The sequence below is a fragment of the Misgurnus anguillicaudatus genome, chromosome 22, assembly GCF_027580225.2.
Source record: "Misgurnus anguillicaudatus chromosome 22, ASM2758022v2, whole genome shotgun sequence".
Classification (NCBI taxonomy): Eukaryota; Metazoa; Chordata; class Actinopteri; order Cypriniformes; family Cobitidae; genus Misgurnus; species Misgurnus anguillicaudatus.
Genome location: NC_073358.2, coordinates 33181147 through 33195355, shown reverse-complemented (window position 1 = coordinate 33195355; position 14209 = coordinate 33181147). Strand labels below are relative to the sequence as shown.

The 14209-nt window shown below is 39.1% G+C and overlaps 1 protein-coding gene across 1 annotated transcript in view; it reads right to left on the bottom strand.

Annotated features, from left to right (window-relative positions):
- spns2 (SPNS lysolipid transporter 2, sphingosine-1-phosphate) overlaps window positions 1-13418 on the bottom strand; it is an 86473-nt gene extending 73055 nt beyond the window's left edge. Inside the window, exon 1 of the mRNA XM_055199412.2 lies at window positions 12934-13418. Coding sequence (XP_055055387.1) covers window positions 12934-13165 — 232 coding nt within the window. The 5' untranslated portion in view covers window positions 13166-13418. The remainder of the gene's footprint in view (window positions 1-12933) is intronic.
- Between the last annotated feature and the right edge of the window lie 791 nt (window positions 13419-14209).

Here is a 14209-nt window from a genome sequence, read left to right as displayed (position 1 = left end):
TGTGGACGTATAGCTGGGCAGCGTTGCGCAGCAAAGCTCTCCCAGACTTCCTAATCTTCCCTTAGCATCACGTTCAGTACGGCTGGTGTCTATACGGTATGTTTAATTGAATTACATGCTGCAGTAGACATATAGGAGACATATACAGTAGCTGCTCAGTACACTTGCTCTTTAGATAGTGATACAAAAACGCCAGTAGTGGTCTCATTTAGACCTTTCCTGTGACAGGCAATATTATGCATCCTGCCAGGCTATGGCACTGAGCCGCATGCATACAGCATGGGTCACAGATGTGCAGGAACACTAAATATTTATAGCAATATACAGTTGTGCACAATTTAGTAGATATTTTTAAATTCACAGAGGCATTCATTAAATGAGCTACTGACTGGAGTAGAGTGGATAAGGATAGAAAAGCAGTACGACGTTGCACTAACAAACAGCGGAGAGCAATTACAGCCGTCAGCCTGTTCTGATGCTAACCTTGACATCCATCCTGTTTGTTTCATGCTACTCTAAACAGCCATCCAGAGACCTCATTTGCATTTACGCCTCCTCAATGCTAAACAGTTTAAACATCATGTGATGACGTACAAACATTAGCCAGTACTGTATATATTCCGCGGATTACTAACAGATGAGCATCGTAATCCTAATGCTTTGCTTTTAACGTGTTTTTTTTTACATAACACACACAGGGATTACTGTAATTAAGAGGGCTTTTTGTTTTTGCACGTAATGTGATTTTCACCATTTCTCACCCATTATACGTCTTGCTTATTTTCTTTTTCTTCTCTTTGTTCTCTAACAGCTGTGTGGGAGTGGGGTGGGTCTCACCCATGAGGGTCAACAATGCCTGATTCGGTGAACAATTAGTCCTAATAAAAGTGCTGAAGTGTTTCATTAGCTCTGCCTTTCCCATTCAAAGGACAAACTTACAATAAGCTTCATTAATTCACAAAGAGACTTTGAGATTTATATTTAAGAATTTGGCAGATGTTCCTATCCAAAGCGACTTACAGTGCATTCAAGCTATTGGGCTACAGCAGCATAAGTAACCATATAAATATTTTTTACAGTTATAATTTTTTTAAAGTTTATGTCTGTTAATGATGGTTTTCCATATTGTGACATATATCCAAGTGAAACAGACTATGGAATGCTAAATAAAGTAGAGCAGGATTTGATTTTGTCCTTTGGGAGTTGATTAGATCACTGGAAGTTGGAGGTCTGGCCATTGGACAGTCATTATAACCCCGCCCTTAAGCAGAGACATCAACAGATCAACGGAAGACATGTCGTTTTGAGGGGAAATGCAAGTTAATGCTTTTGATTAAAGATTATAAGGGCACATAACTAAAAGCAATAGTTCACTTTGAAATTAAATTCTGATATGTTTTAGCTTACCTCAAGGGCATCCAAGATGTAGGTGTGTTTGTTTCCGTGGTAGTTTCACTTTTGATGTTTTTAGGTCAAACCGTTCCTGTCTGTCAGTCATATAATGCAGGTATATGGTCACTTGGTAAACGTTACCTCAAAAAGCATTGCACATTTAAGTCCAAATTAAACAACTGTCCATCGTAAGTACACAATGATGGCCTAAGACACGAAACAAGTGGTTTGTGTGAGAAAACAAACACTATTTATATTGTTTTTGCCTCTTGTACACAACCGCGTCTGTGCTTAGTCTGCGCATGCGCCGGAAGTGATCTCTCGCGCGTGTACGTCACTCATTGTTTACACAGAACAGAGATTGTAGGTAAGACAGCTAATTGAAATTATACTAATTTGCGCTTATCCGGGATGTTTAAACCGACGTAAAAGAAAACAATTACATATGCTCGCGCAAACTCATCCAGGAGATCACTTCCGGCGCATGTGCAGACTAAGCACAGACGTGGTTGTGTACAAGGGGCAAAAACAATATAAATAGTGTTCGTTTTCTCACACAAACCGCTCGTTTCGTGTCTTAGGTCATCAAAGTTTACTTACGATGGACAATTGTTTAATTTGGACTTCTCTGTGCATGCCCTTTGAGGTAACGTTTAGTAAGTGACCATAGACCTGCATTATATGACTGACAGACAACAACGGTTTGACCTAAAAATATCAAAAGTGAAACTACCGCGGAAACCAAGACACCTACATCTTGGATGCCCCTGAGGTAAGCTAAAACATATCAACATTTTATTTCAAATTGAACTATCCTTTTAAAGGTGCCATAAAATAAAAAAATGTATTTACCTAGGCATACATGAATAATAAAAGCTCTGTACATGGTAATGACATATCGTGAGCCTCAAACCGTTTATTTCCTCATTTTTATGTTAACCTCGTGCACGGAAAAAATCTCAACGTAACACTGACTGTGACCTCACTGTCAAGATGTATGCCCATATGTATAATAAAGGCTAGATGTGTTACGGCTGAGTCTATAACGTCATCACCTGGCGGCCATCTTACCTCAGAAAGCTCGCTCACTTGTAGCATTGTGTTTAATGGTGCGGGTACTTTTAAATGACCTTAACTTGCAAAAAAGTTATGACCTTAACTTGGATGCTTTAACATGATTCATGAAAATTATTCATTAAGTATAACAAACCAAACCATTTGAAAATCGGTAGAAATTTGAGCAATTTATGGTCATTTAAAAGTACATGCTCCATTAAACGTAATGCTACGAGTGAGCGAGCTGCCTGTGGTAAGATGGCCGCCAAATGCGGAAGTTCCACTCAATTGGCCAGCAGCACGGGCAAGACATCTAGCCTTTATTATACATATCTATGTGTACGCCCCAACATTAAATGAATTACAATGTTATTACAATGCTAAAAACAAAGTTGTGACTGTTGAGTTGGCGTCACATGCTAATGCTATATGCTAGCGTTTAGGCAGTATAAGTTCTACTATATATAGCAGTAGTAGTTCTGATAGCAGATTTGATATTTGGCAAACATGGGCACAATCTGAGATATTGTTAAAAACAACCTGATCTCACGAATTTCCGTGGCATAGTCACGGAATTTTGTGCTCATTTTTCCGTGGCATTCTCACCGATCTCCGCATTTTTCCGTGGCCCTGCTACGGACTGTCTTTTTCGTGGCATTCTCACGGATTGGTTACTCAACTGTTTTGTCCTATTTTCTTACCATTTTCGCTTCGGTTTAGGGTTAGATTTACATGAAATGACATCCCTACCCAAACCCAACTCTGACCCCAACGCCAGGCAACAATTGTTTAAAGTTTAGAAAATATAAAAGAATAAAGCAGAAAAAATAGTATAAACCAATAGTTAAAGTGACATATTAACGCAAACACCAAATCTAACCCTAAACCGAAGCGAGAATGGTTTGAAAGTGGGAAAGAGCAGTTGAGTGGCCAATCCGTGAGAATGCCACAAAGAGGACCGCCCGTAGCAGGGCCACGGAAAAATGCGGAGATCCGTGAGAATGACACGAAAAAATTAGCAAAAATTCTGTGACTATCCCACGGAACTTTGTGAGATCATGTTGGTTAAGAAGCAACTGCAATCAAGACCATGAAACATGGTGAAAAGTGCCAATGGATAAAGTAAAAGAAAACTGGAGGCAAAGTAGGAAGAGATGGAGAAAATGGCCAATAAAAATAGGAAATAGCTTTTATGAGCAAGCAAAGGGCTGTGAAAGCCTGGCTGAGTGCTTGTTCTTCAAGCACAATTTAGCATTAGACTGTTGCCACGTTGGTCTGTGTGAATAGCCAAGAGGTAAATCTGACATCTTAGGGATGGTTGAAGTATCTTAGTTAAAGAAATGTGTGCGATAACATATAAATGTGTGATCTTATGGCTTATTTTATAGTCAGGTCCTCACTTAGGTCAGTCAGTTATACTGGTCAACTGAATGAAAACTACACAAAGTTTTTTTTTATGATGTAAAGACCAGTTATAGCTATACTAAAGAAGATCTTGCTACTTGCTAAGAATATTGTTCAAGGGGTCAAAAGTTTTGAGACATGCTTCTTTCAAAGGCGTCCTCTTTCAGAAGAGACAGGACATTCATAACTCCAGAGGACCTTAAGGGGGAAAAGTAATAAGGACACTTAAGTGCTACAGTATATGGATTGGAATGTCATCAATCTCACTTTACTCAGGATGGATCAGTACTGCTGTTTGATCTCTCAGTGGACTCCTGAGGTGACTACCTACTGTAGTGCAACCCTATCTCCCACTATTTATTTGTGTGGTACCACATACTGTAATAAAAAATACCATCATATCCCACATGATTCTGCTACCCACATGTCAGCAATCAGTAACGGAGTCAGTGATGATGAACCCAAAGATTGCAAAGCACCACAACTGAGCTGCTTGAAATGAATATAATATCTATAGGAGATCCGCATGTGGCTTGGATTCAGTGGCTCCTAGTCTGATTGCAGTCTCATAAACCTTCATTTTATCCAATCAATATACAGACACGCCTACAAGAGCACGCACAGATGTCCTGATCACACAAATCTCATTACATATTACATCTATTTTCCCTCTATGCAAAGCATTTTTCTCACCCACTCACTCAAAATTCCTAATGGGAACATCTGAGGCCCACCAGCACGGTAATCCATCTCACTTTCACCTTCATGAATTAGAGATTAATCCCATTTCTTGCTGTTCTAGTTTAATGCAGAACATTGCAAGACACTCGAGTGATGTCTTATATTCATATTTTTTCCTACAGGCAATGCTCTGCCATAGAAATCCTGAAGGAACAGCGGTGAAACGTTCAACGCAATAAATAAAACAAGCATATAAGGGTGTGTGGGGTTTTGCCTGTTTGTATTCAAATGCTTTGTGGGGCGTCCTGTATTGATTTTGTACTGATGTAAGCCCTTTGGTGGCGTGGGCTGAGAATAACTGCTAACTATAGACTGGCGGTGAGGTAACTGTGGGAAACACAATAATCACATCGCTGGAATTCCAGTTCTACCTCCACATTCCACAGCAGTGAGGTGGAGACACACACACACCTCACATATATACACACACATACACACACAGGTATTTCAGGTGTTAGTTCTAGATAATTATAATGTTTTTGGTGTGGCCAAAGAACTCAAACTATTGTGGCTAACTTGCAAAGAATGCAAAATTAATCCTTAAAGGAAACAAGGTGTTTGTCACAGCCAGGGAAGGACTGGGCCCGCAAAACATGCAGTATGTCGGCTTGAACTGCTTTAGTTGCATTGGCTATAGTTTATAGATACTGAATTAGGATATAAGTAATAAATAAGTAATAAATCAATAAATAATCAAGTAAATAATCGATTAACTGAGTTTTGCATTTAAATGCATTCTACTGACTTGGTTCACTTCAGTACTGTAATAAACAAACATCCACTATCATGTTTGACCTCTAGCAGGTGAGAAGTGAGAATTGCAGTGCACTGAATTCATATGGCCTGTACAGTAAATCATTTTGATTTAAAGAATGGAGAAAGATCTGATATATGCACATGCTTGCACCATTATACAGATGCACACAGATACACACACACAGGCACTTGTACACAAATGCTTAAAGAGATGTGGGATAAACAGGTTACATAATACCTGCACTGATTATTTGCTCAGTCACTTTTCAATAGAGGGAAATATAACATATTCTCCTGCTTAAATAAAGACTGTGTAAACATAGACATCCAGTCAAGTCCAGATTAAATATTTGCCCTGGCAATGTGGAGCGCATCTAAGGGCTACTTTAATGACAAAGGCAAGCTTATAGTAGCTTGCCTTTCACCCTTCTCTTGGATTTGTTTGCAGAGGATATTTACAGGGAAATAAAAAGGCGTATGTGAAGGAAAACATTTTTAATTCTTGTGAAAAAAATCTTGTGGATATTTTATCAGGAGTTTTTAAGTCAGTTTACGTTGCTGTGCATGCAAGATGCACACGATGGGGACTAGCATGGATTTAGCCTTCGGTCTTAGCTGTGAATGATTTTTTCTTAGTATTTTTCTCTAAACATAACAAACAGATGTGCTATGCACCCATGTTTAAACGGCACCAGTGCTACACTACTTACACTATCCTACCACAGTGTGTTAGACAAGTTGCTATGAAGCAAAATTCAATTTTTGCTTAAAGGAATAGTCCATTTTCTTAAAAGAAAAATCCAGATAATTTACTCATCACCATGTTATCCAAAATGTTGATGTCTTTCTTTGTTCAGTCCAAAAGAAATTATGTTTTTTGAAGAAAACATTGCAGGATTTTTCTCATTTTAATGGACTTTAATGGACACCAACACTTAACACTTAACTCAACACGTAACAGTTTTTTTCAACGGAGTTTCAAAGGACTATAAATGATCCCAAACGAGGCATAAGTGTCTTATCTAGCGAAACGATTGTCATTTTTGACAATACAAATATACACTTTTAAACCACAATTTCTCGTCTTCCTCCGGTCCTGAAAGCGTCAGCGTGACCTCACGCTATACGTCATGACGTCACAGAGGATGAACGCGAAACTCCGCCCCAGTGTTTACAAGTGTGTTGAAAGAGGACTGTTCCGACGTTGTTGTATGTCAAATGATACTAATTAATGTCTTTGTGTCAGTTTATTGTTTACAATGGTCCACAAATGTGCGTTTTATATATGTAACACGTGACCTTCCTACGTCACTACGCATTTACCTTAGGTCGCGCTGGACCAGACCTAGACGAAAAGTTGCGGTTTAAAAGAGCATATTTTTTATTTTTCTTGTCAAAAATGACAATCGTTTCGCTAGATAAGACCCTTATGCCTCGTTTGGTATCGTTTATAGTCCTTTGAAACTTGAAAAAAACTGTTACGTGTTAAGTGTTGGTGTCCATTAAAGTCCATTAAAATGAGAAAAATCCTGCAATGTTTTCCTCAAAAACATAATTTCTTCTCGACTGAACAAAGAAAGACATCAACATTTTGGATGACATGGTGGTGAGTAAATTATATGGATTTTTCTTTTAAAAATTTGACTATTCCTTTAAGTTAAATTTAAAAACAACTTTGGGGCACATTGAGCTTCTGATATCCATCCTCTCTGAGCTTTATTTGGCCTGGGATTGGAGGTCAGGCTTGAGTAGATCTCCCACACTGATATTCATAAGTGCTGTGAAAATAGACCTGATCTAATATACTTTAACATACCTGAGACTTCACATCTCACAGGTGCACTATCCCTAAGGCACCCCTCGCCCCCTAGCTCCACCTTCTTCTACGGCAGTCTGTCAAACTGTCCGCCCTTAATCCCTTAGATACACTCTATTAAAAAGACACATGGTGAGGCCAAAAATCACTGCCAATCTTTTTTTAAAACAGACATACACCCCGATATACCCATGCACACACATTGCGAATCTGTTTGGACACGCTACAGTATGGGCTAAAAGCGGGCCACCGATCAAATTAGCAGGGTCAATGCAATTTAAACAAGCATGGTAGCCGTCGCTCCGGTGGAAAAACAATAACAAACGGTGCGCCTTGTTTGGATCCTCCACGCTTTATTAAATGAACATCAGATGGGCCAAAAGAGCAATCCAAAGAAAGACAAGTCCATAAAAATAAATCAGACAAATCGCATCCCAGTTCTCAAAGGCAGTTTGTGGACACGATCATGTCAGTGTTTATTTTAAGACGCAGGTCTGTTGAGTCGTCGGGCTGCCTTGGCAAATACAGTCTCTCCAGAGAAAGATAAGAATTTCTCCTACTGAGAGTCACACAAGTCTATATATATTTATATGCTGACCTTATTGTTGAGGTCAGATAGGTGAACATGGTTGTGTGCTCTTCATAAGGAAACAGCTGAGGCAGATGAATGAAAATAAATGGGTTTGCACTTCCTCTCTTGCTTTCTTGCCCAACTTTTAAGACTAGGTCAGACTTAAGAAGTCAATCTGTAGTAAGGAAGGAAAGTAGTGTCTTTCACTTAAATGGCTCTTCATGCTTAAGTTACTAGATGCCGCGGGTGCATGAAAAGCAAAGTGTCAAAAGGGGGACAGATGTCCTGTCTAATTCTAGGCACATGCATAAGCTAACACGCCTACATCCTCAAAAAACACATGCATATATGCGTACAATGAATAGATGGAGCTCTAGAATGTCATCAGCATTAGAGAAGCCCATTTGTTTCTCAAACCCTAATGCATATTGCATAGTTATGAAGGATATTAAATAATCCGTGCCTACATCTATACCCTCCAGCATTCGGAGCAAAACTTGTAATTGCCCTTTAACGCAAGTTTAATGAATTTACATTTCAAGTTTGAGAAAAAATCAGTTGTAAAACACAATGGCGCTATATAGCCGCATCTACGAGGAACAATTACAGTTGCATATGGGAATAACTGCAGGAGAAATGGAAGCCATTTGTTCTGCGTGAGGGTTTCAGAGGAGTGAGACGAACTCATAAACTCAATTACTGAGAGTTTTTCCATTACTCTCATGTGTTTGTTGTCGAGAGTGCTTTAACAGTGTAGTAAAATGAGTGAAAGTAGAAGAGACTGCAAACCTCAAGTGACTAAGCCAGCCTTTAAAAATTTAATTTTAATACAGGGATCCAATCTGTTGCAGGTATATTAAAAATGTACTGTTATTTGCAATATACACATAGACATGTCTATTCAACCTAAGCTTTATAATGACTTTCATGGTTTAACCAAATATAGTCAGATTGATGAAATACACTGTCAGACAAAACGGTTCCTACCTGTCACTGGAACAGTATGGTACCCTTTCAAAAGCTACATCTTTGCACCCAAAAAATTTATATTAGCGTCTCAAAGGTACAAATTGGTAGCAAAGAGTGCATATTATTAACACAAAGGTACATACTGTTACCAAATATATGGTGCATATTAGGACCTTTTAAAAGGTACTTCCCCAGTGACAGCTTGGGACCATTTTTTCCATGTTTTAAGTGTAATAAAAATTTATCAAATTAATTAAAAACAATTTTATGAGGTAAATAAACAGACATATTTATATTTATCTAATTTCTTATAAATAAAATGGAGAAATGTAAGCTATCACATCATCTATAAAAGACCAACAATATTTAACTACTAATTACACTACCAGAAAAAATGATATTATCTAAAAATTATTGGATAAAATTAAATTATTATTTACTATATTTGTTTGCAAAACCATGATGTAACTAGAGTCAGTGCATGTGTGTCGCATGTGCTACGTGCTACCGGTGCTGAACTCACACTGTACGGGACACTGTGGTGCTGCTGATAGCCCTTATCACACCTTCCGCTCACACTATGAGGGGCACTACTCAAAAAAGTGTGTATATGTGCGCGTCTCACTGAGGGGATTGCCAGAGAGCGTGTCCAAGCAGAACTAAAGCTGAGCCAGCTAGACTGGACCATCTACTGTACAAGAGCAATGCAGCAAAATATACACCAGTCTAGTCGCCAATTCCCATCATAAATGGTGCATCTAAAGGCGCAGACATACCCATTTCCCTCAGGGAGATCCTCGGGCTGCTAGACTACCCATCACACTCAATTAACCCCCTAAATATCCTCATACCTCAGATGCCTTTAGAAGAAAAAACTAAACCATGCTGCACCTCATAATCCAGATTACCAGTCAAACTGCCTTTAATTCGGCAGGCATCAGGCTGGTGGGTCAACGGAGGAGGAGACAGAGGATCTTAGATCGAATAATGTTAAGTGGCATCCATCTGTACATCCCCGTGGTGTTCCCCTCATTTCCTAATTCCTGTCTTAACTATAATCTGTTGTTGAGCTCAGCCTGTCTGCTGGAGGGAATGTTGCCAGCTAGCTTCCCCGATTCTGTGCCATCACAAGCAAACCACAAATTTAATCATACTAAATGGTTCACAACCTCAGTCTCATCAATCTGATCATGCAGTCCCACTGGAGGCTACGTTGGAGACAGAGAAAGTGGGCAGCGATATGAGTCCAGTTGGAATGGAAATAGAAGGTAAATCAGCCCAATCGTTGCAGAGCTGCTCCCCAGTACGATCATAAAGAAGGAAAACAATGCTCATAGGACTGTAGAAAGGCAGATATAAGTTAGAGCAAATTATGCGCCAGACAGTCAGGCCACCAAAACCATACACATTTGAGTCTGCTGTGACCATGCACACATACCCACATATTCTTATAATAAAAAATCTATATTTAACACAAATGATGAGCAAGATGTTTCCCCCACACACATTCACACATATATAAGGTGTGTTGACAGTCTAGATGCCTTTCACCTAGTGTGTCATGTTTCCTCATTGACTGGTTGTCTGTCTTTTACTTATAAAGCTGCTCAGCCACCAGTTTTGTTTAGCCGACCAAATTGTAGCTGTAATGTTTTTTATAACCATAAATATAAAAAAACCCTGACAAAGCCAAAATAACACACTAGAAATTAACCACTTGTCCTTTATTCGTTCTTCTGTGAGAATTTACTTGTACACAGTTTTGGCAGGTTTGAGACGTTGCAAAATGATTTCAAGACAACCACAAGGCTTGTAAAAAGGCCTGTGACTGAAGTGGCAAAAATCTCAAATGAAGTGTTTTCACCATACTGTCTGTACTTTCAGTCTTTGTAAATATATTTCCAGTAATGTAACATAAAGAAATATGCATTTGGTATTACATGCAGTAGCTGGATGTACATTTTCATTCAGTTTGTGTGTGAGTGGCACCATTGAATCTACCTCATAAAACCACAATGGTCATAATGATGACCTCATCATGGCATGCCAGACAACATTTAATCAATTTCTAGCCAATTTTTACTGCATCGCTGAAAACCATAAGACACTGTGGCATCAAAAATTATTTCTAAATTATAGCCAAACCCCTCTAGTAGCCATAGCACAACCTCACACACACAAACCACACACAAGCTGTCTCTCCATCACTCACACACCCAGCACGGCTGAACTTCATTGCCATGATACATGTAGTCTGACTGCAGTTTTCTCCCTCACTAAAAAGTGCTGCTCACCACTGCAGGATGGGTGCGTCAGTTCTCTTCTTTCTTTTTTAACCACGAAGGGGGCTTCATACTCACATGCACCCTTCCCATGTATAATGCATGAGGCGCAGAGGAAACCCCCCCTATACACTGCAACATATGCGATTCGACAAATGCATTTCACAAAACTCCTCTCTTGAGAATTTGACATTTTTGCTGCAATCTCCCTGCAGTCCACATCAAGCACGTTTATTTATCTATTTTTATTTTTAGACGCTTTAAACGGTGCATGTTATAGCCTACGCAGTACAAATGCGATTGAATAACACGAGGAAAAAATCTCGGTTTTATAGATACAAAATGGGCCAATAGGCTACTTGACATTTTATATAAAAGAGGATGGTAAAGATGCCACCAATTAGATGGGGTGGTCCACGTAAACGCGTCCTTTTCAAAAAGTTATCACATCTCTGCAATCTTATGTAAACCTGAACTGTGTGGTCGGTCGGCTACTATCGAGCGTTACAATCCACCGTGAGGTGATAACGTTTTCTTGTCTGACTTCTATCACGTCTTAATCCTATTAATTATTGACTGACATCTTAAAAATTCTACACGTACCTGGTGTAAACCCTGCCATCTTGCAATTTAACACAGTTTTGGATGTTAGTAACGGTTAAGCTTCAAAGCAGACTTTGCTAAAACAGCTACTGATTAACTATGGAGCTTTCCCGGGCTTTGCTGAGGAACCGCAACCAAACATTACAGTACATGCTGTAGCGGCGGGTTCAGTCGTCTCGCGCTGTCAAATTATGTGTGATGCGAGAACTGTCGTGAACGCGCAGTACACAGAGACAAGCTGAGGCAAATGTCAGCATGTACTTTAGGTTGACCTTATATAAAACAGTGACCAAATTTGTGATGACATTTACAACAGTACAATCTTGTACTGCTTTCCGAAATCCATAGCCAACAGCACTTCGCTCCAAATCTCTAATTGCTTATCATCAGTTATTCATGAAAATTGTCACTCTTCCTATTTACTAATTCCAGTACGACTTTAATAAACCAATTAATCCGTAGTACTTCTGTGGGATGCAAAGTTTTATCTTGATTAAAAACTAGTTGATTAAATCTTTTCTAGTTTCTATGGAAACCGTGGCTGCGCTCAGAGTCAGCGCTCTGCCTTATTTGTGAATAACTTCTATCTGGATTCAAGGGCATATTGTTGGTAGTGCAATAGAGTAGCTACTAAGGTTACTAATAATACAAGCTTGGCAATAAGATGCGTCTCTCGAGAGGTTTGCTCTAAATTACTTCGCACTGCGATATCTATAGTGATAGCAGGTGTTTAAAATTGGGTCTATCATGTATATTACAGCCTCCTACGCTGCACTTCCCATCACCTTATATACACAAAACAGGTTCGTTATGGCAATACTCAATTACACTCAAAATTGAAATGTTGTTGTTAATTCCAAAATAAGTAATACTGGCTATATAGGTATGTATATTATTTTAAGGTGATGCCTGTGCATGGGTATTAGTAGGATAATAGAAATTTTTACGAATTAACAAAAAAAACTAATGACAATCACATACAGCACTTGTTATGTGTTGTAAATAGAGGCTTTGCTATATTTTGTCTATCAGACACAATGGTCAGATTGGATTGATCTAAGATCACTCTCACAATTGGAATCAATAACATGTGAGAAGAACCCTTGTTACCGTTTATAGTTTGATTAAATCAAAGAGACCCTCAGCACGTGTGCACATAAATATTCAAATGATCACTTGACTTCTGTCAATTATTAAATGTGCTTTTTACTGGACAAAGTGTTCAACTGAAATCTAAGTGAAACATTAAGCAAATCAAAACAGACACGGACCCTGTCATATGCTATAGCCTATATTCTAAGCTTTGTATTAAACACGACAGCAACATAATACGTCTCTCTTACCTGCTACGGTATATCTGTCCATGTAATTGAGCACATTTCCAAAACTCAGAATCCCAGCAGCAATAAACGGAGACCGGCATCGAAGAAATGCGGCACGAAATTTCTGTCCTGGTCTGCAAGGATGCATATCAGGACTGGATTTAAGAGTCGGAGTCATGCTTCCAGACAGCGTTTGCACCTCATCCGAACTACTGCACCCCTCGATTTCACATCCATCGCTCTCCACGCACATCTTCTTGCACGACAGATCCAGCGCAAACGATTGAATGATTCCTGAACACGGATTCAAGACGGCTCGGCGTAAAAGTATAGCACCTCTTATCGGACTTAACAAAAACAAGTGTTAGTCGCGGAGGAGAAAATCATTGATTGAATTATTGCTGGCTGAACTGCGTACATGTCTGTTCAGTGACAGGACTCTGCGCTCGGGAAGCGTTCCGATCGCTCCGTAGTGTTGTGATGGGAGGAGTGGCACTGCGCGCTAAGCCACGCCTCTGAGCTCCTATAGCGAATGAAAGGTGTAGTGCGGAGAAGCGCAACTGGAAGCTTGAGGAATGTTACCGAAATTTGCCGGTGACAGGACGCACCCAGAGTGATTATGCGAAAGGCTGCTTTGTGCTCTGTTATTTGTGTTGTTGAGTTTAATGTACCGCGTGCGCAGTGCAAACCATCGCGTGAGCCCAGCTCTACAATGCTCTCTGTAAATATGTGAATAAAGAGAAAGCGCGAGACCCCTGGGGAAATATTAGGCTTAAAAACCTCAGAAAAACATAAAGGAATAGGTGTCATTGGGGTAAATATCAACAAAACATATACATATGTAGGCCTACTAAAATTAAAAATGACAATTATGAATAAATAAGTAAATACATATTTACTTTGTCTTTATAAAAAGTTGCAATACAAAATATCAAAAATACCTTATACCCTGTGTCAAATCACATTTTGATCGACGTGACATCAAATAATTTTAGTTTTAGTTAAGAACACTAGTTCCGTACTTGACAATCCCAAAGATAATCATAGAGGCTGTTAATTGCAGCTTGTCGATTTTTTGACGAATTAAGGCACAGCATTCATTCGTGTATTCAAGTTATTAGTATGTAATTTTTTGTTTAGTTTGACTCAAATGGTCATTAAACTATTCAGTAAATCTAAAAGCCACACGTCATCTTCAGCACTCTGGACAGCTCATTATGACGATATAAAATTCCATAGAGTCACCAATAATTGTGTAATAAAGCATTGTTTCACCTCAGCACGTTGTAATATTACA